The following is a 27,820-nucleotide window of genomic DNA, read 5'->3' as shown; positions in this document are numbered from 1 at the left end:
GCGCTCTGCAGGCGGATGGTGCTCAGCACGCGCTGTGGTCCATCTGCTCGCTGAGCTGTGCTGCTGTAAGAGCTGCTGGTGGGTGCACGCCTCTCCAAATGGATGCTGCTCAGGGTCTGTTTGGTGACAGCACGCTCTGCCTTCTGCAGATTTGGGATAGAATAGTATTTATCTGGTTTGCTGGCAGCGCTGCCTGTGGCAGAGGGCTTGGCAGTCGCTGATCCTCAAGGTCCCTTCCAGCCTGAGCCATTCTGTCATTCTATGAATGCACTTATTTTCAGTCCGTGGCAACCAGGGTGGGACTGAATGGCCAAACACAGAGCTGCAGCTCTGGTGATGGAATTGTGGAGTTGCCTTCAGTCATGGCCTGTCTGTGCGCTCATTAAAAACCCACTCAGTCATATGAGACCAGATACATTCACCATAAAAAAAGGAAAAGTTGCACAAAGCTGCAGAACAGCACCAGCGAGGAGCTCTTTGGGGAAAAAGTTGTGAATGAGGCATGGCAATTCCATGTTTTCATTAGGGCTTTGTTAGCCATGATGTATAGCTATTATTGGGTTTGTAGCTGGTGCTGTTAATGTGAGCAGGGCTCAGTTCAGTGCTCATTCATCTGTCTGCAGTGATGTGAATGGATGGAGTGGGGCAGAGCCAGGTAGCGCTGTGCTGGGTCAGAATGCTGTCAGTGAGGTCATGCAAAAGGTTCAGGCTTCCCGAAAAGTGGTCTCTGTTTCTCCCTTGGGTTTCTTTCAGCTCCTTTTCAGATACCTCCAAACATGAGCTCACGTGCATATTTATCTTCAGCAACAGGGCCTGTGCAACTCTGCATCATTAAAACCATCAGAACAGCTCAGAACACTGCAGAGGATTGCAATGTGATTAGATTGCAGGCAGGAGGAAGGAGAACCATGTCAGCTTGTGCAGAGGGAGGAGGGCTGGGTGGGTTTCCTCCCGCCTGCACTGGTTCCTCAGGCCTGGCTGTCTTAGAGTGCATTGGAAATAACCCATTGCAGAGCATCTTCCCTCTGCTCTGCTCCAACCTTGCAGCAGCACTGCTGGGGAATCGCTCCTGCAGGAATTCAGGACATATGTTACTTGTTTATCTTAGTGGGATGTGACTTAAAATGTCAGAATGTTTTGTGTTAAGCAACAACCGAATAAAACAAACAAAATAAAAACACAGCTGTAATACCACGCTTTAAATAGTTGCATTCAAATATGTGGTATTGATAAAGTAAGCAATAGGGTGCAGCAGTGTATAGAAAACAAGCGTTGCAAGGCCGGCCGGCCAAAAAGCAGCCTTGAGATACTCGAATTGGGAATAGTAATGCTGTTTGTCAGCTCTGCTCAGAGATCCAGCTCTTGGAATCCACCCGCAGCGCCCGAAGGGAAACAAAAGCACATCATATTCTTCCATAGCCAGCGAGAGCGCGGAGAAATGAAATCTGACGGCCGCAGGTTCTGCTGCGAGCCCCAGGAACTTGGCTGGGACTGGTGATGTGGGAACGGAGCTACGAGGGGCGGAGATCTGCGTGTGATTGGGTTTGTGTTGTTCTGAGAAGGCAGCGCGGCGATGTTCTGCCAGCAGCAGTGGCTGTAGCAGCAGCTAACTGGGAGCAGGACGGTGTCTGTGCCGGTGAGCGCAGTGCTGTGCTCACACCTGGGTGGGGTCAGGAACCCGCACAGCCCCCCGTGCTGGCAGTGCTGTGCTGATGCTGTCGGTGCACACAGAGGGCTGAGCCTGCTGCCACCTCAGCTCTTCCCTGCTGCCAGCCGTGGGGCCCCTCTTGCCTCAAATCCTTCAACGCTTCGGTTTGCTGAAGTTTTTCTGTTTTTTTTTTTTTTTGAGGCAGCGGTGCGAATGAGAACCTCCGGTGTGATGAAAGCTTTGAGTTTCAGCTGTTCTCCCAGCATGGTTTCGAGGGCTGTTGCAAAGTGCTTGCTGGGTTACCACGGCCAGAAGGGACAGCTGGAGCTGCCTGCAGGCTTCCTGCTGAACCTGTTGCTGCACTGGGGTGCTTACACCTGGAAATGTGGCACACGCTGTGCCTGCTGCTCTCCTAGGTCTGTCTGTTGTACTCCTGCTTCGCTTCGACTCAGCTGAACAGCTCTAACTGATGATTTTTTCCCTTTAATCTGATTAAGGACCATTGTAAAGTGCATCACAGCTGCCTGTCGCTGTTAGCCAGCATCTCTGCATTCCTGCCTTTCACTCATGATCTCGAGCAAGTTATTTCCATTGTGGAGAGCCTTGCTTTCTTAATCGTCAAGCCGGGTGGAAATCTCTCTGAAGCACTAGTAGGAGAGAGAAACAATGGTGACAGCACCAAACCTGCGAGGTGATGAGCTGTCATGCAGCCCAAGGCTGTCTGAGGAGAAGCACAGCGTGGCTCCGGGGAGCACAAGAGCAGCAGCAAGGAGCTGGGGCTGCTCCCACAGCAGTGCATGGGCTCACAGCAGCAGAGAGGGAGCAGGCTGCTACCCGTGGGGCTCCCGGAGCAAAACGATCATCTGGATGGCACATGGGTGTGGGTTTGTCCTCTGATAGATTGCTCAGAGGAGAGCAGTGAGGCAGCAGAAAGCTGCTCTGGTACCGAATTCACCAGCAGATAAATGATCTTCAGCCTTTGGCGCTGGTGCAGAAGCTCTCAAAGCCTCGTGGCTGAGCACGCAGCGACCCAGAAGTGCCAGAGGAGACCTCAGCATGGGATGCTTCCCCTGGAGATGTGTGGGGAAAGTCCTCTAGGGAGATGAAGAATGGCCTTAAAAATGGCTGGAGCCGAGGGAGTGCCTTGAAAGAGCACGGAGAGCTGCAAAATCCTCATCATCTTGAGGAAACTGGTTTTGAGTGTTAGTTCAGTTCAGCACAGGGGTGGGGGTTCAGAGCTGTGACAGATCTGAGTTGGGGCTGAGGCTGGGCTGGGCACTGAGCAACGTGTGGCTCAGCAGCGTGGCTGCGGTGGCACTGTCTTGTAAGCAGAGACCCCTGAAGTGAAGGACGTGGGGCCTATGGTGTGTGGGGGGCCATCGTGGAGCATCTCAGACAATGAAGGGTGACTGTGTCCATGTGTGAGTTTAAAAAAATAATCGGAACAAAAGCAGAGAGAGGCAACAATGGTGGCTGAGAATAACCGAATGGCCCAGGGCTCTGCCCTCTGTGCTTATACATCAAACAGCACCATTTCATCCTTTTCCCCCACTTTGTACAGTGAGCTCCCATTTCCGTCCTGTAATGTATTCACTGCATTTGGATTTACTGAAGTTACTCCAGCCTTGTACCTGGGACATCCCATCCCACGCTTGGGTTCACCCCTTCCTCCTGCCATTGCTGACAGCATCTTTCCTCTGCTCTCAGCAGAAGACCGCCCTTCCTCTTCCCACCCCTAAACCCCACTTTGCCAAAGCGTACCAGACGTTTGGAGCAGTGCATGGTATGTTTTATGTCTTGGATGCTTTCCTACATCCATAATTCATCCTATTTTCTGGAGTGATAATAGCAAATAAGAGCTGCTCCTCGAGAGCTGCTGCCTGGCTCTTTGGAATTGGTGAAGAAGCACTTTCTTTTTAGGGGAAAGGGAAAATTCATCCTGCTTCAGTATTTGTATTGCTGATATTTCAGCAGAGTCCAAGAAGCTTTCATCTGGCTAGACCAAATTTCCTGAAAATGTTGAAAACATATTGGTTCAAAACCTCCCCAAACCCACGTGTTCTGGATTAAGCATGTGTTGGGAGCTAACATCCTTCTTTCCCCAGCTCCGCCATAGTCTGGCATTAATAACACAGCACTTAGAAATGTTTGAAAAGCCTCACATATCTCATAGTCCCGTGAGTGGAGTGAACATCAGTGCACCAATTCTGCAAAGGAAATGATGGAGTTGTAGAGGTTGAAGTGGACCTTTCCATCTCATCCGCTGGGACAGCGTGTCAAAGCATGTCATAGATCTGTCATTGCTTGAAAACTTTATCTCTGGAGTAACAATTGAGCTTTTCTTGGTCTCTTCCCCACTCCCCCAGCATTAGTCAGAGAGGGATACAGGGCTCGATGGGAAGCTTACTGGGCAGGACTTCATTAATCCTTGGTTATCATCATGGTTCCTTCTGGTCTCACCTGCTGTGAAATGACAGTGTCCACCATGTGAGGTTACACCGACTGCCACAGCCTTCTCTTTGGGACACCTCAAGTGGCAGAAGGACTTTGACCAGTTGGTTGCTTCTCTAGTGATGCTTTCCCCACCACGGCCAGGTGGGACGTTGGGTTCTGCAAAACATCTCCAGGGGCCTCTGGTGGAGTCAGGCAGCATTCAGAGCTCCCTCTGGGATCCAGCAAGCGATCTCTTTGTTAAACCAGATGGTTACCAGGATTTGGAAAAGTGCTTTGCACAAATTCCCATCGCAGTTGAGACAGGCGGTTGATAAACCTGGCGTTCCTCTTGCAACCACAGCCAGAAGCTCCCGCTTCAAAGACAAGGCTGCAGGTTTTTGGGAGTGCACAACGTTGGGAAGATGTGCCTGCTGGATAAGTCACATGGAGCTCCTGCTTCTGTTCTCATCTTCAGATTGCAACTGTGCTGGAAGTGAAGTGTCTGCAAGATGGACAGGGAATCACTGGGTTTGGGTTCTGCCTGTCCCTGGGGTGAGGGTGGCTCAGCAGTCTCCCTTGGGACAGCTTCCTGCAATGGCCTTTTGCAGGTTTTACTCAAACCAGCGTGATTATAAAGATCTGTTCCTGTCAGTAAGACCAGTTTGAACCATTCTGAAAGAATTCAAGCTATTTCTCGTTAATCCACACACACAACTAATAAGTGAACGCAGGTTGGTTTGTGTTCTTTGTTATTTTAAATATGCTATTTATATCAGCACGTGACCTAAAGAGGTTTGGGGTATTTTTGTATTTATAGCAAATCACAGCAGCATGTAGCACACAGAAAGTAAAATCAAGGGGGGGAAAAAGTAAACTCTCTTAATCTTTCTAAGCGAAAACATGTCACGTGTAATATCCTCGAGTTGCATCACCATCTGGTTTCTCTGCAGCCCGTGGTGGTTATGCAGCAGATGTTGGGGCCGACTCCATCCCTGCAGCACTGTGCAGTGTCCTCTGCATTGCCACAGGTGCTGCCCTGCACAGCACTGACCCACCTGCTGCAGATCCCTCCCTTGGCGTTGGGAAGTGGCCACAGGGATTCTGCTGGTGCTGCCCCACACCTCCTCCCATGTTTGCCCCGCTGTGCCAAACCTCTGCAGGGTGGGGGCCGTGTTTGGGTTGGGGGTTATGAAGGATATTGTGAGTGGGAGAAGCAGCTCAGCTTGCTGAGCTTCGGTGCCTTGAGCCAGGTTAGCAGCCTGCTTCGTGGTTCTGTGCTAACAGCCTGCGGTGCCCATAGGGAAGAATTGTTTCCAAAAGGTCTGATGTTCTGTTGAGCCTTTCTGGCAGTGCCCTACGGGGCTGAAGGCTCACGCTAAGCCAGCAGACCCCTCCAGGCTCGTGCTGCTCCTCCTGGAGGTTTGGAATAGCCCCTCATTTCCAGCTTGGTTGCCTTTGGGCAGGAGCCCGTCTATGAAAACGTTCTCATTTGAATTCAGCTCTGCTCACAGGAGCTCCACCACACAGCAGCAATCTTCGTTCCGTGCGTGTGGGTCATTTGTAGGACTGTGCATCCTGTATGAGTGAACCCCATCCCATGCTGTGACCTTCAAGGCCTTCCTTCTGCTGCCCCTCTTCTCTGTCTCGGTGCTCCTTGACAGCTTTGCTGAAGCAAAGGGTTCCACAGAACTGCGAGCTCTTTTGAGGAAGGATCGCAGCATAAGAGCAGATTTCATTTCAGCTGAAGGGAAACAGAGAGGAGGATAAACTTCCCTCAGTTTGGTTTGGCCTCAAGCATGAACAGAAAGCTTGCAGGGGGGAATATGGGTGGAATATGGGAAGAGTGGAAGTCGAACACAATTACAAATGCAGAAGAGCCCTGTGCTGTGGCAGGAATTGGGGTGGAACTGTGCTTCCCAAACTCAGTGAGAGGCTGTTGCTGCATCACAGTCAGTTCAGAGCTATCTGATGAGCTCTGAGCAAAACCAAGCAAAGCTTTGGCTGCTGGTGCATCCCGTGAGCCCCAGGGCTCCCCGTGCAATTAAACTATCCATCCCTCCCTGTTGGGAGACGAACAGATGCAAACCCCAGAGGCTCAGAAGCTCCCAAGGCTAATAATATTGTGTTTTTTTTCATGTCAGAAGTATTTTTGTGTTTGTCAAAAGATTCACTCGCACAGCCGTAACATCTCTCTCTGCCGTGCCTGGAACAGATGCGTGTGTTGTAATATAGACTGCGAACATCCCCATCGCATGTGGTTCTCATTCCTCCCATTCATCTTTGAAGCTAATTGGTTCCATCCATCCCCAGTGTGTTTGGCTCGCCGCAGCTATTTGTACTTTCACTCTGGTTATGGCGCTAATGGTGTGATATATATAACATGAAATAAACTCTCGTGACTCCGAGGTCTGGAGAGGCACAGAGGCAGCGCTCGCCTCGTGCTGCCCGCCCTGGGTTGTTCTCTGGGTGATGTTCCCTGCAGCGTTTGCTTTCCCTGAGCACGGTGTTGCAGTGCTTGGCAGGTGTGGGCAGCATGGCGGTGGGCACCAGGTGTGTTGCCTGGCAGCTCGTCTCTGCTGGGCTGATAGGAAGGTGTATGTCTGTACATATGTATAAGAAATAATTTTTTAAAAGAGCAAATCAATAGAGGTAGTAAGTCTGATGATACCCTACATTTCCTGCAGTGCAATGTGTGTACTTGGGCTCCGGGGGTTCTGCAGGCACGTGGCAGGGTGGCACCTGGGGGTCTCGTTCTCATCCATCATTAATTGTGGGGGAAGCAGTGGGTTTCACACTCGTGCTCAAGAACTGTGCTCTGTCACAGCTTCTCTAGGAATGTTTCAGCCAGGAGCTGAGCTGGGTTCCCTTCCAACCTGCCCTCCCCAGGATGTTTGCTGTGCCACCAAGGCAGCAGGGTTCTGCACAACTTCCCAGCAGTGGCTGCACAGCATTCTGTGTTAAGGGATTGTGTTGAGGCTCAGGATTTCTGCTGTCCAAAAGCTCAATGTGCCCTATTGCATTGGAGAACCTCAGCAGATACACGCAGCACATCTGTGTGCAAAAGTCAGGCAGTGCTGCAGCAGAGCTGTGCACAGAGCATCTGCACAGAGCTGGGGGCTCTCGGCCTTGGCTGACAGCTTCTGTTCCCAGTTTTGTTCCAGCCAGAATCCTCTTCCCAAGTGCTACGGGTGGCAGTGGGGATTTTTGGGGATTAATTGATTACTGAATCTTACTGGCTTTCTTTTTTGTTTTTTTTCTTTGTAGGTCCAAGCTCAGTTAAAAACAAGAAAAAGGGTAAGTTTGATTTTTAACTTAATTTGACTTCCGCTAGCCCTTGGTGCACCTGTGTTAGTGCTCTGGCTACAAGTTCTCCAAATGACATGAATGGGAAAACCATTCGTTCACATCCCAGCAGTGGGCACAGCATCCAATGCAGCACTCTGGGGCTGCTCTCCATGCCTCCAACATTGCTGTGGCACAGCTGCATCCCCCAGCAGCGCTGTGGGGCTGGAGATGCTTACTGAAGTCTTCCTTAAAAACAAAGGGAACTTAATTGCATTGTATAGAAGTGATTCCCATAACAAACAGCTGTGCTGCCATGTGCCAGCTGTGGCGAGCTGCCTGCTCTCTGCAGCTCCAGCTTCCCTCTGCTCTGCCATGGGTCCTGCTGCAGTTTGGTGCCTCCTTCAGATTCTCTCCGAATACACTCTGCAGCTTCTGGTTGTGCACCAAATGCAGAAGTACTGCCTTGTGTTTCCATGCTGAGTGTGGGTTGGCCCACAGGTGTTGCCTGGCTTTCTCACCACGTTCCTCGAGCTGTTTGCAATGTGCACTTACTTCCCAAAATGCAGATTGGGGAGCTGTAGTGTTTTGTGTTTTGGGCACATGATTCCGTGCTTTGTGGGGTATCTGGTGCCATCTGTGTTTGTGCCTGGCTCCTTGGCACATGCAGCAGATGTACGTTGATCTGCTACCAGAACACAATCTAAAGATCTGGGTTGCTTTGTAGGCTTGTTCTCAAAACCAAGCAACAGCCATGGTTTAGGGGAGTGCAGTCATTGGCCCCACGCTGCTCCTCGCACCCATCAGAGCACCCATCAGAGCACCCACCCAGCTCACACCCAGCACACACCCACAGTGCCCTGCAGGAAGGTGCCAGCTGCGTGCAACTCAGGGGCTCCCCCAGACGTCTCTGCAGCACTCAGTGCTGACACAGGGCTGCACCCTGCTGGGGCTGTGACAGCACCTGGGGATGAGGCACCCAGGATCCCACACTGCACTGCTGCATGGCCCTGGCACTGAGCTGCTGCAGCTGCTGCACAGCACAGCGCTCTGCTCCTCTGCTCTTGCTCCTTGCATGCAGCCTCACAAACTGATGGCTGCCGCGTTCAGAAACTTGGGCTGTTGTTTGTGCTCCAGAGCTGCGTCACGTTTCGTGTTTGTCCTAACAGAACTCTGAAACCCCAAACCCTGCTAAATCAGCTGAGCTAACAGCAAACGATGGCTGCGGGATTCGTGCAGTCCTGGAGCAGCTGAGGGATCTCGCAGTGCTGTATTACATACAGCTGTAGTGCTGCATGGAATATTTTTGTGTTATGGTGTTGTCACTTTTTTTTTAATTTATTTTCGTTTTTTGGAGTTAGAGCTTATTATTTGTCAAATGGCAATTAGGGAAAGCACACGCTGACTGTGCTGCGCTTGGGTCGTGCTGTCTGTGCAATGCATGTGGCTCCTGGGAGCAGGGCTCCACCAGCAGCTCTGCCACACTGAGGGGCTCTAAAAAAAGTCCAGAGAGGAGAAAGGGGAAGCAGCAGCAGCAGCAGCATCTCATTCCTTTATATCCATGCAATGGAAATGTCTGCGGGCGCTGAGGGCTGCACTCCTTGCTCTGTGCTGCAACCCACCCAGCAGTGGTCTCAGCTGGAAGATGAATTGAGCTTTATGTTTTAGTGAATAACCACTTTTTCCCTTGTGATGTCAGTGAACGGGATTCCATTACAATGGAGGGGTAGTTGAAATTGCTCAAAGGAGCAAGAATGCCCAGAATGCAGCTCCAGAATGATGTGTGGCTGTTTTGCTGCTGAACGAGCAGCACGTCGAGCTGCAGACCCCCCTTCTGAGATGAATTGGTTGAAACAGCTGGCATGTGTATCCCCTTGGGAATGAAAGCAGGGGAGCCAGCCATGGAACAGCTGGCCCCACGTGTGTGAGCCTTCCTCAGCGTTGTCTAGGTTGAAGGAAAGGAATTTGCAATGTGCTGTAGGGGAGATAGGTGAGAGCTGGGACTCGAGCTGCTCATTTCCAAGAGCTGTCACCATCCTGGAGCATTGCTGGCGTAGACTGGTGCATGGCCAACACAGGTGTGAAGGCACAGCTGCTGATCTGGGCAGAAATATTGCAGGTCACAATTTGTCCCCCTGTTTTTATGAGATACTGGCATTACTGCCATATTATTTTGGTTATGCATAGCTGGTTTAACTTACTTCTCTGATTCAGAAGGTAACATTCTGCTTCCTTTAGCCCTAGACTTTACAGGGCTGGAGGTGAGTTGTATGCAGGGAGCAGCAATGTAGGGAAGGGCCATGAGGCACCGAGCAGCACAGACTGTCTCTCATCCCTGGTTCATGGCCATGTTGCACCAGGTTATATCCCACCAGTTCTGTGTGAGCTGAAATTTCCTGTGGTGTGCTGTGATGTGATGGTGATGCTGAAGGTTTATATATAACGCATCAGTATACAGCAGGTGGGAAAGACTGCAACTGTTTTCTATCAAAAAGCCTCAGTCACATCCCTGGGGCAGATGCTCCATCCCTCAGGTGGCCCTGAGCTGTGCTCCTTGTTGATCTGTGCTCCCTGTTTAGGTGTAATTGCAGTGCAGGTGATGACCTGTGGTGATGCACCAACACAGCTGCCCGGGGAGCAGTGTGTTCCCCTCAGAGGAGCTCCAGAGCCATGGGGATGTGGCACTGAGGGATGTGGCACTGAGGGATGTGGCACTGAGGGATGTGGTGATGGCATGCTGGGGTGGGCTGGGTGGGGTTGGGATCAGAGGGGGCTCTTCCAACATGAGTGATGCTGTGTGCTAACACTCGGCCTTGTGTTTTCCAGGTAAGAAGGCCGGTCCTCCAGGACCCAACGGTCCCCAAGGGCCACCAGGCCCCCCGGGACCCCAGGGCCCCCCTGGCATTCCCGGCATCCCCGGGATTCCTGGGACCACTGTGATGGGACCACCCGGCCCCCCGGGCCCACCCGGCCCTCAGGGTCCCCCGGGGCTGCAGGGCCCCTCAGGTGAGCGCTGCTATTAGAAAATGCTTCTTCAGAGAAACCAGGGCCGTCCGCCCACAGCTCACACAGCTACCAAGGGAAAGCTTGGCTGACGTCAGCCTCTCTCAGAAGCACAGGCCAGCAGCTGTGCAAGGTGCTGTGGTCCTCAGTGCTGCAGCGTGGTGCCCACGAGCAGCTCCCCTCTCACAGAGCTTTGGCTCGTGGAGAAGTTTCAGCACAGAGCGTGAGTGCAGCCAATGGCTGCGTTGCTGCCATCACACCGGTGTTGTTTGCATCCCAGAGCCTCCACTGCCAGAGCTGCCAGGAGCAGAGTGCTGCAGTTTGTCCTTCCGAGCTGGCTGATGATCTGAGGATGCTTCAGTGGTGCTGGGCAGAAATACAGGATTAAGACAGGAAAAAAGCAGGATGAGGCCTTTTCTTATTTCGGTGCTTTCTGACACAGCTGCTGGTGTCCTCCTGTTAAAAATGTGTCTTTTATGCTTATTATGGGGTAAGAGCAGGTTTGTGGGGTTTCTCTGAAGGAATGGTTACTGCAGCTCTTTCAGGCTTACCCTGCAACGATGTGAATTGCATTTTGCAGGTGCCACAGACAAGGCCGGCTCCCGAGACACCCAGGTTGGTTGGCTTCCTTCCCAGTTACCAGCTCTGTGGACTAACCTTATCAGCTGTGTTTACTAACACGTAAATCCCACCCTTCCTGTGTGTGCTGTGTTGTAGCTACCCCAAAAGGACCGGCTGAGCTGCCTCTTCTCATGGCTCAGAAGCAGGCTGTGTTAATCTGCCTCGGGTTTCTCACTCCTTGTGCAGTGCTGATGCTGTTCTTGGCTGCTCTGCTCTTTTGTGCTTGTGGGGAGCAGTAATGATCTCAGGGCTGTGGAGCTATGCCCGGTTACTGTAAAATGACACGGTGTTTCTGACCAACTTTAAATCCCTGTAATCTCGTTTGCAGCCAGCTGTGGTCCACCTTCAAGGCCAAGGCTCAGCCATCCAAGTGAAGAATGGTAAGGATCTCATGCTATTGGCACTTACTGGGCCCATCCTGCAGCCCCAGGCATATATGTGGAGCTAAGACCTCCCTGTGATGTGGGTCGGTGCTGGCTGACCATAACAGACTCATTCCCATTGCCCAAACCCCACAGAGGAGCCCGCTGCTCAGTGTCCTCCCATTTCTCCTGCAGGCAAAGTAATCCCCATGTGACAAAACATGGTTTGTCTCTGTGCATCTCCCACTAGTTCTGTCCTATTGGATCTCACTTTCCCTTCACTCCTCCCACCTGCCGTGAAGTCATCAGTTTTTCCTGAGTCCCCTCTGGCAGTCTCCTTTCCCAGTCTGTTTCTTCTCCTATTCTAAGCCTGCAGTGTGTCCTTTTCCCACCTCTGCCCCATTAGTCTGCGCTTTTCTCCATTTTCCCCATTAATTTATGTCAGGAGAAAATGCAGCTGTAATGGGAGCTGCGAGCACACAGAGATGCACAACCACCAGTTCCTGCTTTGCCGTGCTGCAGGCACGCAGCATGCAGCCCCTGAGCATCCCTACCCATCCATACCCACCCCAAGTCCTGCCGAGCCATCTCACATCCACCAGCACTTCTTTGCTCTTTTCCTTCCTCCCCAAACCCATCTCCGATTTCTGCTCTCATTCCCTTTGCCAACAGCTGGCTCTCATTCATGAGCTGCTGCCTCTCGGCTGGCGATATCTTGCTGTACTGGAGAGGAGCTGCCTCATCCCCTGCCCAGACCCAGGGAGCTCTGGTTCAGGGCTGCAAGAATGGGACAGGGCTGCAGGAATGGGTTCAGCAACCGTTGCCCCATGTGGGATGGTGAGGGCTGGCCATTCTCCTGTAGGAAGGCTTGGTTTGTCTCTCGCCAGACGTGAGCTGTGGGAGCTGACATTTCTCACGATTCTCTCTTCGAGCTGAATGTGTTTGCTATAGCAGGGTGGGGGGAAGCTCCCAGCAGCAAAAAGGAAATCTGCTGTTTCCAACAACAGCACAGGGGAAAAGATGCTGTCGTGCTTACATTTAAAAAGCAGTTATTCCATTATCAACAGGACCCTTCTATGTTTACAGAGCGTACGCTGCTCTCTAAGAGTGGGAATTACCCTGTAAGTGTCCTTCCCTGCTGCTTGGGAACAATCTGCTGTGCTGAGCCTGCCTTCCTCGGGCACTCTGACATTAATGCTGTCCAGCTGACAGAGAGCAGAAAGCACAGCCTGGCTGGCTCACAGCTGGGGGCAGGGAGCAGAACAGCAGATAAAGGCTGGGAAGGGGAAGAATGCATTTGATACAACCTGCAGACTGCAAGCTGTCCTCAGCATGTAGCAGAGCATGCCCTCGGATGTGTCTGCTGATGCTTCCAGTTGGCCCAGTGACAGAGGAGTGTGGGTGGTGGGTCTACAGACCCCTAATTGTGCTGAGGATCTATCCCAGCACAGGTTCATGTGGTGGGACGTGATGCCATTTCATGCAGGCAGGTTTGCCATGTTTAGTCCCGTTCCCACAAGGACAGGGATCACAGTTCTCCCCTAGTCTAGTTTAGAAAACATAGCAAATAGTTTGGAAATACTGGCACTGGTCTCTGTGTGCCAGAGTGTCCCTGCTGTGCAGCAGGGATGATGGCAGTCACTTTTGAAGAGAGCATCTTACTGGGGCTGGGAATCACTCAGGTACTCGGTTGTATCAGGAGAAGACAAGTCAGTCTGCACCCAGCCCGGGGGATGAGTGTGCAAAGGGCTGTGCGCTGCATCCCAAGGATGAGAATTACTCTTAACCAAAAGTGAGCAGAGATGCGGATCGCTCATCCTGTGTGCACAGAGCAAAGTGGGTGTCCCGTTCAAACAGCAGCAAGAGATGGTGCAGGTAGAGCTGTTGCCATGGGAAGGAGCCAGAGCTAACACAACACAGTGCTTAACTGTGGGGTTTTCTTACTGAGTTCCCCTGGCTTTCCCACGTGGGGCTGTGTCAGCTGCTGTGTATTGCAATGTGACTGTATTTGTGTGCTCCCGCGCTTCTCATCCTGACGGGTACTGAGTGACTGCCGTTTTCTCATACTGAGATCTTTCAGGTGGAGTCCTCAATGACTGGTCTCGCATCACTATGAACCCCAAGGTGTTTAAGCTGCATGCCCGCAGTGGGGAGCTGGAGGTACTGGTGGACGGCACATACTTCATCTATAGTCAGGTAGAAGTGAGTACGGTCCTAGGCCTAACTCCTATTTCTTGTGTTCCAATGGAAGCCTTGCATGAACCACGAGAGGGCCCCAGACAACTAGCGAATGCCAAGAACTTGTATGTGCTTTTAACCACTTCGTGCTCTAGGAGATGTGTGTCAGATGAAGAAGTTAATAGAGTTGGGAAGTGCGAGGTCGCACGTTCTGCCACAACACCAGCTGCAAGAGCCTAGTCACTGCGACACATGCACAGAAGCCCAACCAAATCCCATGTGCCACCAGTGCCTTTTTTTTTTCCCCTCTGCATTGTCTGTGCAGTCACTCACCCGCAAATCTAAACCTTATTGCAGAGCAAGAGTCCCAGCGGGAAGCTGGGCTCAGTGCTTTGAGAGGGATGTCATGCCAAAACCCTCATGACTTGGGATGTTTGGGCAACCGTGGCACTCTTTGTAAGCATAGATCTCCCAGCCCAGGTAATTCCATTTTGCCTCCACGTTCTGTGTGTAGCTTCAGACTGATGCTGTGCACCAGCAGCCTTGCTGTGCGGCGGGATGGCTCAGCGCCTGGCACCGGGGATGGGTGTACAGACCTGCTTATGCAGAAAGGACTGAACAAAGTAACAATTGCTTGTGTTATGATTTAGGACAGAGCTAATTAAGACACAATTTCTGTAATTTTCCCATTCAAAACAAAAAAAAGAAAAAAAGCAGGAGGTGCGCTGTCATTTAATGCAGTGCTGCTGGTTTCTTGCAAGTCTCTGACATGGAGCCTGAACTGCCACATTCTGCCCTTCCACAGCAGCCGGGGTGTTCAGACACCTGAGGGCTGAAAAACTGTCCGGGCTGTGGGACAGATCTCAGCACTCCTGCTCACGGTTTGGCTGCATTCAGTGGGCAGCCCCACTGGGATGGTACCTGCAGGACGGGCTGTGGGTGTCAGGTTAGACAGGGCTCTTCTGTGGGCATGGTTATGTGTCCGCTTTGGATGGTGACAGGGAAAATAACTCTACCTGGGCCAAAGTGTAATTGTTTCCCAAGTGCTTCGTGCTAATTGCTGGCCACCGAAGCCGTTGTCATTTGTAGTCCATCAAGGAAAATGGGGACTCGGCCTTGTTTAGCTTCTGTGGTCACACAGTGTAGGCTGAGAAGAACTGGCAGACGCATCCAAACTGAGTAGTTTCCTTCTATCAGGAAGAAGCAGCTCCCTGGGATGGACTTCTCTCTGTGCAGGCCTTTCTCAGGCATCCTGGAGTTCTTCAGAATCAGTACGTGGGAGATGGTTAAGTTCCAGCAAGCTGCACAGTCCTGGGGGCTTTGTCACCAGATCTAAGAGTTAAATCAGTACAGATACTATGAGGTCATTTGCTTCCAAGCTGTGGAGGTTGGGACAGTGTCTTCCCTGTAACAGCTTATGCCTTTGAGAGCACCTCAAGTCCAGTTACAAAGAAGGCAGCTCCCAGTACATCTTAGGGCATTGTTGATGTCAACTAAAGGAGGCTCAAGGGACCCAGAAAGCAGGACTTGCCAGGTAAGTGCAAGAGGACTTCAGTTAACAACTTTGTGTGTTTGTTGGATGAAAAGCTGTTTGTGGCAGGTAGATTTGTTCTCAGATTGCTGTAACTAGGCCTGCACAGGTTTGTACGTTCCCTATAATAGCAGGGTCTGGCATGAGGCTTCCTAGCTCAGCCGTAGAGATGCTTGGATTCACAGGCACTTGCATGCTTTTATTAGGATGAAATGAAATACGGAGTTTCCTTATGTCTCATTGGTTTGAGGGGCATTCAGACAAGTCAGCCTCCCATGAATGTGTGTGGCTGGGGGCTGAGGAGAGGATCGTTAGCAGGGGGAACATACGTATGCACCGAGAGGAGCGTGGGCTTGGTCCTGCTTCACAAACACACTGCCTAATAATCTTTCTTCTTCCTGCTTCACATCAGGTATACTACATAAACTTCACAGATTTTGCCAGCTACGAGGTGGTGGTGGATGAAAAACCCTTTCTGCAATGCACTCGGAGTATTGAGACCGGCAAGACCAACTTCAATACCTGCTACACAGCCGGGGTCTGCCTCCTCAAAGCCAGGCAGAAGATTGCTGTGAAAATGGTCCACGCTGACATCTCCATCAACATGAGCAAGCACACAACTTTCTTTGGGGCCATCCGCCTAGGAGATGCGCCAGCATCCTAGATGAACTTGGCACATCCAAGGAGACTCACAGAACTGCACCGTGCTGCTGTTCATAAGCGTATCAGTATTTCAGGGGGTTCTGTAATCCGGCCATAAGGAAAACTGATCCAGAGCTATTTATTCCTATATGTGAATGCAGGAAGCACAATGTCTTCTGTGACTTGCACGGAGACTTGGATCAAAAAGCTAGCTGAAAAAGCGTGGTGAGGAAGAAAGGCTGTTGTGTCCGCCTTGTCTCAGTATTTCAAGTATTACTGCACTGATATTCTGCTCTGTGATCTTCACGTGGGGCTTGTTGGGAGTGACGTGGCTCTCTGCTTTTATGTTGCACTAAGCACGAGCATCATCCCAGGCAGGAGCAGGAGAGAGCCCTGCCAGGCGGCCCTACCTGGCGCTCCTGCTTCTGCCCGCTGATGAGAGCAAGGAATGGGGTTTCTGCTTTCCTGCCTTCTCAGTTCTAACTGGAGCGGTGCACGGCGCGGGAGGAGGTGGGTGAGAGTCAGTGGTGTTTACATTCATCCTCAGGAGTGGGAGAAAGGAGAAGCAAAGTGCCTCAGGCAGAGCTGGGAAGCAGGCTGTGAGAGCAGTGCGGTGGAGGGGAAGGTGGATGCTGAATAGAGCAGGCTTAGCACATGGAGAACTGCCTCTGCATTCCAGAAATCACAAAGTCCCAAAGATAAAGACAATCCTGGTTCCAGAGCCTCTGCTACTTCCAGCTCCTGCCGTTACCCCGGAGCTGTGCGCTGCCCACCGGGGGCTGCCATCACCCACTGCTGCTGTCGCAGCTGTCGGTGGTTTTTGTTTGGGGGTTGGGCTTTTTTAATGTGTGTCTTTTTAATTAATATTTTGCAAACCAGAACACTTTTCTACAGGCTTCCCAGAGGCACGCAGAGCAGACACAAGTACTTGTGAGAACACTCTGAAGAAGTTTGTCATGTTTAAGAATAAAATATTCCAACAGGAAATTATTTTTTCTGTTTTAATAGCAGCTGCCCTGCTCTTAGATGTGGTTTTCATCCTTCCTCCCCACACCCCGTCCCTGTTGGCACCCTCCTACCTAAATTGCTCCAATGAGCAGTGATGGAGTCTCTAGCAAAAATGTGTGTTTAAAAAGCCTGGTCTAGCATGAAGTCACCGCTTTTCTTTGCTCTGAGCCCTGCTGGGTCTAGTCCTAACTCGATTTCTGGTGACTAATAGCAGAGCGAGGACGCTATTGTTTCTTTTGGCTTCTTGAGCAACTCTCTCCCGTCACCTCCCCTCAACTGCTGGTGAGATCTGAAGCTGGAAGTTGTGCTGGAGCTGAGGAGGAGGCCGGAGCACTCATTGCCCCGTCGTGCTCCTGGTTGTGTCCTTGGCTAAGCGGCCTTCACGAAGCAGAGGGGGCGGTGAGATTTCAGCCCCTGTGGCAAACACAAACAGCTGGATGGGGAGCAGAAGTCCGGGTGACGGCCAGGGCTGCCCCAGCAGCGCTCACCTGCAGTGTAAGCCAGCACTGCTGTGCCCCTGCAGGGTCCGCCTGCCCGCAGTGCTCCTGGCTCCGCTGCTTTCCGCGGCCGTGGCGAGTGATCTCACTTGCCAAGTATTGCAGTTATTGGGAGATAAATATTTCTTGGGGGCACCCGGCTTTGGCTTCAGCCTTGCTATTCACAGGAGGCGTGCAGTTTATAAAATAACTGCATGAAAAATTGCCTGCTATTTCTTTTTCAATATGTTCTCCTCCTTTCTAGCCTTAACATGTTGGGCTAGCGAGAGCCTTAGGGGCACTGAAGCAGCCTTTGTTGTTTATTTCCTTTAAAATCAATTAAGAAGGAGATGTTCCTCTGACAAGAATGAATCGGGACAACTTCTTATAGTGAGAACATGAAGCAAATCATTAACAGGATTGCTTTAGAATACAGTCTGAGCAGCGAGGCTTAGGGGCAAGCATAAATAACACGATGGCTTGGGAGAGCGCGATGGATGTCGCTGGCATTCCTCATCCCCCGCTGGCAGGAGCTGTGGTTCACTTCTGAATGTTCCTGTGAGCAGTAGGAGGCAAAGGGAGAATCCCTTTTGCTGTGAGCATCCCGGCACTGCTGCCATGGTCCCCTTGGCATGTGTGCAGGGAGCAGGGCAGCAGGAGGTGTTTGCTGCTGGCTGCAGGTGGCCATCCTTCCTCGCTGCCCCACGCCTGGCAGCCATGGACCCTTTGTATTTGAAACCCTGTGGCTGCTGCAGCACAGTTCTCATGGATGCAGTATTGTGGCACAGTTACCCAGGCTGTAGTATAGCTGCTTTTGTTTGATTCTGCTCTGTGCCACCGCTTCTGGTGCCTCTACACGTTTCCATCATTGGAGCCAAATGGCCTGGAAGCAGCTCAGGACAGCTGGAGGGGGTTCATTTGTGTGGAAGATTGTAAGCTCCAGCAGGAACAGGGCTTCACTCCATCCTTCCCTCTGGTGTCTCTCCTGCAGAACTCCCAGCAGTCCTTCAGCTCGCCCTCACCCACGTGCCTCAGCTCTGCTGCTCAGCCTTTGGCTGGACTCCAGTTGCAGAAATGTAGCAAGCAGCCAATTGGTATCTAACTCAGCATCTGAAATCCTTCTCCCTCTGAAGATCCCCAGTACAGAGACAGCCCGTATGGAAGCCAGCTCTGCTTTTGTGTTCGGGGTGCCTTTGTAGGAGGGATGCTCCCCAGCACACCCTTCAGGTCGTGGCTCTGCACCCACACATGCTGGCTGTGCTTCCTCCAGCACCTTCCTCAGCCAGGGTGGGGAATGAGGGGCTCCTGCCATCACCAGCAGCCCATCGGTGCTGCAGCACTGTCCTCTCAGCACTGAGCGTATTTCCCAGGCTGAGAGGTACAGGGCAGGTGCTACCCAGGGGCTGCTCTCAGGTGAGCTCTTTCCACGGCCCAACGAAATCCAGAGGTGCTGTCCCAGCTCAGCGCATGGGAGCAGGAAGGCAGCGGTCCCAGCACTCAGCACTGCAGGCTGAGCCCCTCGTGCTGGAGTTTGTCCCATTTCTTGGGCTCTCCCCTGCCCAAGCACAGCTGTGTGTGGGTGCTGCACCCTCTGGCCTGGCCCCACGCAATGCCCAGCCTCATCGCTTCCAGGGGTGGAAGGAAGCCCCTCCTCACCCCCCCAACCAAAAAGGAATGGGAGAGGAGTTGTGGGAAAAGATGCCCAACTCCACGCCCGTTTATCTGAGCTGCACAGAGATATACCAATGCTGTTTTGTGCTTCGACATCTTTATTCAAGACACTATCTGTATATAAAATATACATAATGTATATAAATTAGGATGTAAGTTTATGTAAATTGTCAATATTTTCTTTGCAAATAAAGCTTTTTCCTGATCTCTGGGCGTCCCTGGATATCAGCTGGGTGGTGGGCACAGAGGGGCTGGGCCCTGTGGTGTGGCAGCCCCAGCTCAGACAGGAGCAGGGCAGGCAGTGCCCTAAAACAGTGCCCCAAAAGAGAGGGGACAGGACGTGGGGAGTTCACAGGCGTAGGATGCAAATGGCCGGGGGTTCTCCACAGCAGTCCCTGCCTTTGATCAGGGACTTTTGGCTCATTTCTTCTTCCTGTGTGCTCTGCAGACCCGTACCCAGAGCTTGGGTGATGGCTGCTGCTCCCTAGGATGCACGGTGCAGAGGGATGAGGATGAATGAGTTCTTTGCCTCGGTCTTCACTGGCGGCCAGGACTCCAGTACTTCTCCCGTCCCTGAGCCCTGCATCCCTACACCTCTGGGTGGGGACTGGGGTGGTAAATCCCCCCTGCTGTGAGGACAGAGCAGGTCCCAGACCGCCTCATGAGACTGAATGTGTACAAGTCTATGGGGCCGGATGGTGTGCATCCCAGGTTCTGAAGAAGCTGGCTGAGGTGGTTGCCGAGCTGCTCTCCATCATATTTGAGAAGTCGTGGCTGTCTGGTGTGGTCCCGGATGACTGGAGGAAGGGTCACGTCACTCCCATTTACAAGAAAGGGAGCAAGGAGGACCCTGGGAACTACAGGTGGTGAGTCTCACCTCTGTGCCTGGGAAGATCATGGAACAGATCCTCCTGGATGACATGCTTGATCACATGAGGAAAGGGCGTGTGATCCGTGACAGCCAGCACGGCTTCACCAGAGGAAGGTCATGCTTGACCAATCTGGTGGCCTTTTATGATGGAGTGACGGCATCGGTGGACAAGGGAAAGGCGACCGATGTCATTTACCTGGACTTGAGCAAGGCCTTGACATGGTCCCCCACCACATCCTTCTCTCCAAATTGGAGGGATGTGGATTTGATGGGTGGACCACTCGATGGATAAGAAACTGGTTGAAAGGCCGCAGACAGAGGGTGGTCATCAATGGCTCTATGTCCAGGTGGAGGCTGGTAACGAGCGGCATCCCCCAGGGGTCTGTCTTGGGACCGGTGCTCTTCTACATCTTTATCAATGACATCGATGACGGAATCGAGTGCACCCTCAGCAAGTTTGCTGACAACACCAAGCTGAGTGGTGTGGTCGACATGGTTGAAGGAAGGGATGCCATTCAGAGGGACCTCAAGAGGCTGGAAAGGTGGGCTGGGTGAACCTGATGAGGTTCAACACGGCAAAGTGCAGAGTTTTGCACTTGGGCCAGAGGAATCCCAGGCATCCCTACAGACTGGAAGGAGCGGTCCTTGAGAGCAGCCCTGTGGAGAAGGACCTGGGGGTCCTGATAGATGAAAAACTTAACATGAGCCAGCAGTGTGCCCTTGCGGCTCGGAAGGCAAATGGGATCCTGGGCTCCATCAAAAGAGGGGTGGCCAGCAGGGACAGGGAGGTGATTGTTCCCCTCTACTCTGCTCTTGTGAGGCCCCATCTGGAATACTGCGTCCAAGTGTGGAGCCCCCAGTACAAGAAAGACAGGGAGCTGTTGGAAAGGGTCCAGAGGAGAGCCACGAAGATGATCAGGGGACTGGAGCACCTCCCCTATGAGGACAGGCTGAGGGAGCTGGGCTTGTTCAGTCTGGAGAAAAGAAGGCTGCGGGGTGACCTCATTGCAGCCTTTCAGTACCTAAAGGGAGCCTACAAAGAGGAGGGGAATCAACTCTTTGAAAGGGTGAGTGATAGCAGGACAAGGGGAAATGGTTTTAAGTTGAGGGAAGGGAGATTTAGGTTGGACGTCAGGGGGAAATTCTTTACGGAGAGAGCGGTGAGGTGCTGGAACAGCTGCCCAGAGAGGCTGTGGATGCCCCATCCCTGGAGGTGTTCAAGGCCAGATTGGATGGGGCCCTGGGCAGCCTGGTCTAGCATTAGGTGGGATGGTTGGTGGCCCTGCGTGTGGCAGGGGGTTGGAGATTCATGATCCTTGAGGTCCCTTCCAACCCTGGCCATTCTGTGATTCTGTGATTCTGAGGATGATTGGGGTCAGCCAGAGGCCTGTGGCTCCCGGGTGGAGCTGCCTGGTTCCACATCTGGACAGATGTGCTCTGAGAACAATCAGGGGTTGTTCTGCTGCAGCTGCCCTTGGCCCAAGTGCATCCACTGTGGGCGGTGGGAAGGGCTCAGCCCCCAGCACTGCATGGGTTCAGAGCCACTGTCTGTTTGTCCAGGAGGAACCACAGCCCAGAGGCAACAAAATGCTCTCCATGGTATGAGCTGACAAAGGGCAACCCCAGGAAAAGTCAGGCTGCTGTGTCTTTAGATATAATCACATGTGGAATGTGCAAGTAGGGGAAAAATGTTATTATCTATCAGTCTGCCAGGCACATCTGGGAACAAAGCAACCGCTCTACTGCTGCACCCATAACAGCCAGCCCAGCTTGGGCTGAGTCACAGCAGCTCTCTTCCAGGCCCACTGGGGATGTGTCACTGAGGAGCACAGCTCTGTGTCCCTTCTGGGGACAAAGGAAGGGCTGCGTCCACCCCGGCTCCCACCCAGAGCTTTGCTTTGTGCTCCCCCACCCAAGAGCTGAGCAGTGAGAGCACAGTGGTTGTGTCTCAGGGTGCACAGGAGGGGGATTTATGCCTCACTTGTGGTCCTGGGGTCCCCAGTGGGAGTTGGGGTGTCCAGGCTGTGGGCACATCCATGGCACAGGGCAGGGGAAGAGCAGCTCTATGTGGGAAACTCCTGCAGAGCCCTCTGCTCTCCCAAGCACAGCATTCCTTCCTGATGCTTCATTTCCACGGTGGTTTCTGTGGATCACCTGAGCCCTCATGCAGCCCTGCCTCCTCCCACTCCAGCGGTTTCTCTTTCCCTTCCTTGTAGTTTTGTGCAGTTTTTCCCCTCCATGGCCGTATATGTCTCCTTTCCCACTTCCGCAGCTGCTGACACCCCCTCTCACTATCTCCTTCCCCCATCCATGCCACAGCCTATTTATGGGGCTCTGTGCAGGGGCTGGAGCAGAGCGGCAGAGCTGCGAGCAGGGCTGGCGGTGCCACCATGCGGTGTGTCCCTGGGGCAGGACGCCTGCTGTTCTGCCTGCTTCCGGCCATCCTCAGGACCCAGGCTGGTGGGGAGGCGAAGTCCAGGCCTCCACCGTGCCAGCAGGTAAGGCTGCTGCTTCCCAAGGCTGTCACAGCACTCTGCGCTGGTTCACAGCACCCAACCCTCTGTGCAGCAAAGGCAGATCTCACATGCCTCTCCCCCACGGCACTTATCTCATCCAGCCTCCAATTCTACCCATCCTGTCTCCCCACCTTCCTGCTTCCCTCTGCTCTCCTGGCTTCAAGCTGTTTGCCCATAGCCTTTCCCAGCTACTCCCCATCACTTTCAAACCAATGAGAACAGTTCCAGGGATAGGATGGGACGGAGATGCTCTGCAGGGCAGCGCTGTCAGTGATGCCATTAACTTTTCATTCATTGCATGAAAGGACAGCCTACGGGGTCAGAGTGTGGGGCTTCTCACATCTCCAGGAGCACCATCAGGCAGACATCGCCTTCCTCTCCCTCACTTATCCTCCAGGGCTTAAGGCTAAGGAGTGCCGGTGATGACCTGCACCCAAACCAGCAAATTGCACCAGCACAAAAACAGATGTAAAAAGCAACATCCCTCACTGCCGAAAGCCCACCCTATGCAGAAGCTGCTGGTCTCCTGAGCAGCTTCTGGTAGCCTCGCCCCTTCCCATTGCAGGCACAGAGCAGATGGCAAAGAGCAGCTCCTCTGCCTGGAGCCGTGCCAGCTGGTGCTGATGGGTTTCCCTGTTTCTCTGTAGAGCCCCACAAAGGTGTCCTGCAGGGCTGCTGGGCTGCACAGTTTTCCCAAGGACCTTCCCCAAGGAGTGAAGCACCTCGATCTGTCCCACAACTTCCTTCAGAACCTGTCGGAGAGCCGCCTGCCTGCACTGGGGCAGCTCGAGCACCTGGACCTGCGCTCCAACCGCCTGGAGGCCATCTCGGGGTCAGTGCTGGCCCAGCTGCCACGGCTGCACTCACTGCTGCTGGGCTCCAACCGCCTGCACCAAAACCATCAGGACAATGCAGTGGCTTTCAGTGCACTGCAGGGTATAGAGGTGCTGGACCTGTCGGCCAATGGCTTGGAGAGCCACATGGTGAGGGGGTTTCTGAGTGGCCTCACTACACTGCGGGTGCTGCACCTGCACAGAAACAGGCTGAGCCAGCTGCCAGCGGGCATCTTCCAGGGCTCCCCATGGCTGAGTGAGCTGGATCTCAGCAACAACTACATCATGGACATCGAGGAGGGAGCGTTCGAGGCATTGCGGGAGCTGGTAGTGCTCAGCCTGGCCCTGAACTCCCTGCACTGCCTCTCCAGCTTCAGCCTGCGGCAGCTGCAAGTCCTGAACCTGAGCCACAACGCCCTGGAGCTGTTTGGCTGGGAGGAGGGACGGGGTCCCTACCTGCTCCAGGTGCTCGACCTGAGCCACAACCGACTGCTCTCCTTCCCACAGCTCCCAGCCGCGCACCGCCTTGTGCACCTCAACCTCTCCCACAACTTCATCACTTCGCTGGACCCCAGCTCACATCACCCAGCCCAGTTTGTGCTGCACTACGAGGAGATGGTGAGCTTCAGCACCTCGCTGGGCACCGCAGTCAGCCTGACCCGCCTGGCCGAGCTGGACCTCAGCTACAACTGCCTGCAGCTGCTTCCGCTGCTGTTCTTCCATGCCATGCGCTCCCTGTTCACTCTCAGCGTGGCCATGAACTGCCTCCAGGACATCACCATGGAGCTGATGACCAGAGATGGGGATGGGGACAGGAATGGCACAGCTGCGTGGCAGGAGGATGCAGCGCTCTCCTTGCGCTCCATGGACCTCCATGGCAATGCTATCCGTGCTCTGCCTCGTTGGTTCTTTGATGCCCTGCCCCAGCTGGAAGCCATTGACCTGGGCTCCAACAGCCTTCAGCCCTGCGGGAGTGACATGGGGGAGATACCAGGAGGGGGCTCTCCAAGGTCAGAACCCTGCACCGCCTTCCACAGCATCCCCCACCTGCAGCACCTCAGCCTTCGCAGGAACAGCCTCACCCAGCTGCTGCCCCGCACCTTCAGCCGAACCCCACTGCTCTCCTTGGACCTGTCTGAGAACCAGGGCCTGGCTGTGCCACGGGTGGCACTGGAGGGTTTGGAGCACTCCCTGCAGCAGCTCTGGCTGCGGGGGAACCACATGGACAACAGCAGGGCTGAGATCCCCTGCTTGGATGAGCTCAGGGTGTTGGACCTCTCGGGCAACCGCCTGAGCCTTCTGCCCACAGGTTTGTCCTGCTCCCCGCTGCAAACTCTGGATGTCAGCGGTAACGAGCTGCCAGCACTGCCCAAGCAGGCACTGATGGGGTGGACCCACAGCCTGCAGGCACTGTGCCTAGCAGGGAACCCCTTCCATTGCTGCGAGCTGGGCTGGCTGGATGCTCTGCAGGCAGCTGGTGTGCAACTGCCTGACCTGCACCGCGCACGCTGCATCCACCACAGGGTCACAAACAGGACAGCACCGCTCAGCAGCCGCCCGCCGTGGCCGTGCCCACAGCCCTGGGATGGCAGCTCAGTGCTGGTGCTGACAACCCTGCTGGGTGTCCTGCTGTGTGCAGGCTGCAGGGTGTGCTGGCTGCGGGGCCACGGGATGGGCATCCTGCTGCCCCAGCCCCAGACAGACAGAGTGGCCGAGGGGGGGCCAGCACAGAGCGACACTGAAGTATAGCCAGGGGAACCAACTGCAGCTCTGTGTTGTCAATAATACTATTAGTATTATGTTTCAGGCACCTCTCCCAACACGCTGCATGTTCTGCAGATGTGACTGCAGACACCCAGCGCTGGGCAGGCACCGGGCAGAGCTGAGTCCCTGCAGCCCATTCGTTGCTGGGAGGAAGGTGCCCCATCCTCAGGGCCATGAGCAGTGCCAGGAGAGGTTCTGCCCTCTGCTCATGGGAAGGGAATTGTCCCTGCAGCCAGGAGCGTGGTGCCACCACCATGAGTTCAGCAGCCCGGCTTCCAGCTGGCACCCATAGGGTCAGCAAGAGATGGACAGGGCAGCAGATGGGCGCTGGCTTTGCCAAGGGGCTGAGAAATCAAGGAGAGCAACCAAAGGAGGACAAAGAGGGACTGAGGTGTGGAAATCAACCCAGGGAAATGGTGCATGGTCCTCTGCATCTGTGTCTGATTCAACAAGCAGTTCTCCAGGCTGCATCCCATGGTTGCTCCCAGCAGAGCCCCATGGTTTTGGTGTTAGGAGCTTTCTCTTGGTTGAACATGAGGTTGAGAGATCCAAAGAACGTTGATGCCAAACTGAAATGATTGTGTCAAAATGCTGCGATTTGTGCCCAGCTGTGGGACAGTGCAATTCCTGGTCTGAGAGGAGTGCTGTGGCTGACAAACCCTGAGCATTACAGATTTTCTAGAGAATCAGTTGAGAAATCCAGCAAAACTAATTATTTCCAGTGGAAACCTTTCACATGTGACTGAATCACTCCATTTTCAAAGTAAAACAAATTTTATCAGAAGTTCCCAACTGGCTGCTCTGCTAACTTACGTGGAAATCGCCTTGCCTGCAACTAACTCGAGTTAAGGCATAGTTGAGCTTTACCCCCCTTTTCTCCATAGGATCAGGAGCCTGGCTGGGGGCTGTGGGATGCAGTGGGCAGAGTTCCCCTCGTGCTGTCCTCTGATGGGCACAGCTCAGCTCACACGTCCCCCAGCTCTGCTGTAGGGCTTGCTTGGGGCTGCTGTTCTCCCACTCTGTGTTGCACCCAACTCTCACAGCCACGATAGCAGAGCTGCTGCTGGAGCTGTCCCTACTTTTGAGTTTTTGCTGCTTCTGATCTTAAAGCCACCACCCCCGTACTGCATGCAGGTGGGATTTATGTTTCCAGCAGCTGTGGTGTTCGCTCTGTGGCTTCGGGATGGAACCGGGGCTGATGGCAGTGCCTCTTCCCAGCCCCAGCCCCATCTGCACGTCCTCCAGGACCTCTGCCCGGTGCCCTCCCTTCCGCAGGACGGTGCCACCGCTGCTTCCCATTATCGCTCCGTACCACCGCCTCTGCTGCGTGACTCAGTGCTACCCCCGCCAGCCACTCCTGCCTCATTGGTGAGGTCGAGCGTGTCATGCATGACAGTCTTTTCGTCTTTGCTGGGGCTCCGGCCAGACGGGGACCTGCACCGCCCTCCAGCAGCCGCAGAGCTGCTGGCAGCGAGAGGAGAGGGAAGGCAGCTCCCAGGCATCCCCTGCCTTGTTCTCAGGGGCAGCAGTGCGGATGCAGACAGCTGTTGTGCAGCTGGGTGCCCCCACCCCGACGCCTTCTATCCCCCGGTGCCCTGGGGACAGGGCGTGCAGCAGAGCCCAGTCTGTGCTGGGACACTTCTGTCACAGTCACCCCATGGCAATGTCCCCACGTGCTCTGTTCCCTTTGAGCCCGCACCCACAGCAGCTGCACGCCTGTGGTCTCTGTCCCCAGCTGAAAGATGCTGCTGACCCAGGCAGAGCTGAGCGAGCGCCGTGGGAAGTGGGGACGGACCATCACTGTGTGTCAGCATCCCAACAGCTCAGTTGATGGCACCTCGGGAAGTTCGCTGCCTCCCGCAGCCCTGTGAGCATCCGTCCTGCGCTGAGGTCACCGACACCTCAGAAAGAGGAAGGTGGTGGTTTGGCTCAAGTCAATTGTCACAACCACCACCACAGGGGCACCTCTGGTACCACCCACACCCCAAGACATGACAGAGGTGGGCATGGGGGCTGGGGCCACACTTCACAGGTGTCCCCCCTCTCCTCTCACCCGTACCTGTCCCCAGTTGTGCATCACTGCACTTTCTCCCAGGCAGAGAAGGGGACACCTTTCCCAGGCTGGGAATCCCCTTCCTTGCCTCCTCCTGCATCAAGGCAGCCCCACATGGAAGTGGAAGAGGTATTTTTAGCACTTGCCCTGTGCTCGCTTCATGGATGAGGCTAGAAAGAGGAAGTGACATCAAACGAAGGGCGGCTTTGGCTTTAAAAGGAATCCTTTCTTTCCTACTACTCAGTCGTCGCAAAACTTCTGTGAAGAGGAGTTGGTAGAAATCACCTGGTGGGAGGCAGCGAGTGGGAGGCAGGAGGTTGATGTCAGACATGGATGCTCAGGGCCCAACCGATGCCATCCCACTGCCACCTGTCACCCCTCCAGATCCCAGACAACGACACCATCTGCACCCCGAGCAGTTTTCCTGGCAGTGACACAGCCAATGGGTGCACGAAGAAGAGTGCTGAGGGTGGGACCTGCTGGCCCCCAGGAGGGAGAAGGCAGAGACCCCGAGGGGAAGGGGTGGCCCTAACAGCAAAGCCACTGGCCAGAAGGTGGCAATGTGCCCCCTCCGGCTGGGGCTGGCACTGAGCACCCCGCTAGGATATCACTTTGCCCATCTCTGTGGGCGCTGCTGCCCTTCCTGCCCCTCCTGCCCAAATCCCATCATGGCACAGCTGTGCTGACAGGTGTTTGTGAGGGGCAGCTGCTGGCCTTTCTGAGTGATTGCTGCCCCGTGTGCTTGGTGGGATGCTGCAGGCTGAGCACGTGGTGCACAGAAAGCACCCGAGCACCTCCCAGCACTGACAAAAGCTTCTTTTCCTCCTCAAGGAACTCCTCATTCCTCCAGAAGCTGCTCAGATTTCCCCCCGATGTCCCCCTCCAGGCACAAGGCAATTCTCCATTCCTTAAGGTTGAAAAAAGGGGA

General features: G+C 53.8%; 2 protein-coding genes across 5 annotated transcripts in view; both read left to right on the top strand.

Moving 5' to 3' along the window:
- Positions 1–19,064, top strand: part of EDA (ectodysplasin A) — a 56,629-nt gene extending 37,565 nt beyond the window's left edge. The window contains exons 3-8 of one of the 4 annotated variants that reach the window (XM_031593979.2): positions 7,346–7,375; positions 10,190–10,369; positions 10,947–10,981; positions 11,316–11,367; positions 13,430–13,551; positions 15,471–19,064. In XM_031593979.2, the coding sequence (XP_031449839.2) occupies positions 7,346–7,375; positions 10,190–10,369; positions 10,947–10,981; positions 11,316–11,367; positions 13,430–13,551; positions 15,471–15,722 (671 nt within the window). In that variant the 3' untranslated portion in view covers positions 15,723–19,064. Of the gene's footprint in view, positions 1–7,345; positions 7,376–10,189; positions 10,370–10,946; positions 10,982–11,315; positions 11,368–13,420; positions 13,552–15,470 lie in introns of all 4 variants that reach the window. The other 3 variants (XM_031593981.2, XM_031593977.2, XM_031593978.2) reach the window with 3 other exon arrangements.
- Positions 19,065–22,074: 3,010 nt separating this feature from the next.
- On the top strand, positions 22,075–27,799 carry LOC149916059 (transforming growth factor beta activator LRRC32-like). The gene is made up of 2 exons (XM_031593982.2): positions 22,075–22,224; positions 22,890–27,799. The coding sequence occupies exons 1-2, from the start codon at positions 22,117–22,119 to the stop codon at positions 24,822–24,824; spliced, it is 2,043 nt and encodes a 680-aa protein (XP_031449842.2). The 5' UTR covers positions 22,075–22,116; the 3' UTR covers positions 24,825–27,799.
- Positions 27,800–27,820: the final 21 nt, after the last annotated feature.

This window comes from Phasianus colchicus, chromosome 14 (assembly GCF_987193195.1).
Source record: "Phasianus colchicus chromosome 14, bPhaCol1.hap1.1, whole genome shotgun sequence".
Taxonomy (NCBI): Eukaryota; Metazoa; Chordata; class Aves; order Galliformes; family Phasianidae; genus Phasianus; species Phasianus colchicus.
The sequence above is the reverse complement of the archived record's forward strand: the minus strand, read 5'-3'. Positions and strand labels throughout refer to the sequence as shown.

Excerpts from the sequence above, each read along its gene's own strand:
- LOC149916059 (XM_031593982.2), top strand. The coding sequence starts at position 22,117 with ATGCGGTGTGTCCCTGGGGCAGGACGCCTGCTGTTCTGCCTGCTTCCG. Across the intron at positions 22,225-22,889 it reads GGCCTCCACCGTGCCAGCAG|AGCCCCACAAAGGTGTCCTG; the intron begins GTAAGGCTGCTG and ends GTTTCTCTGTAG.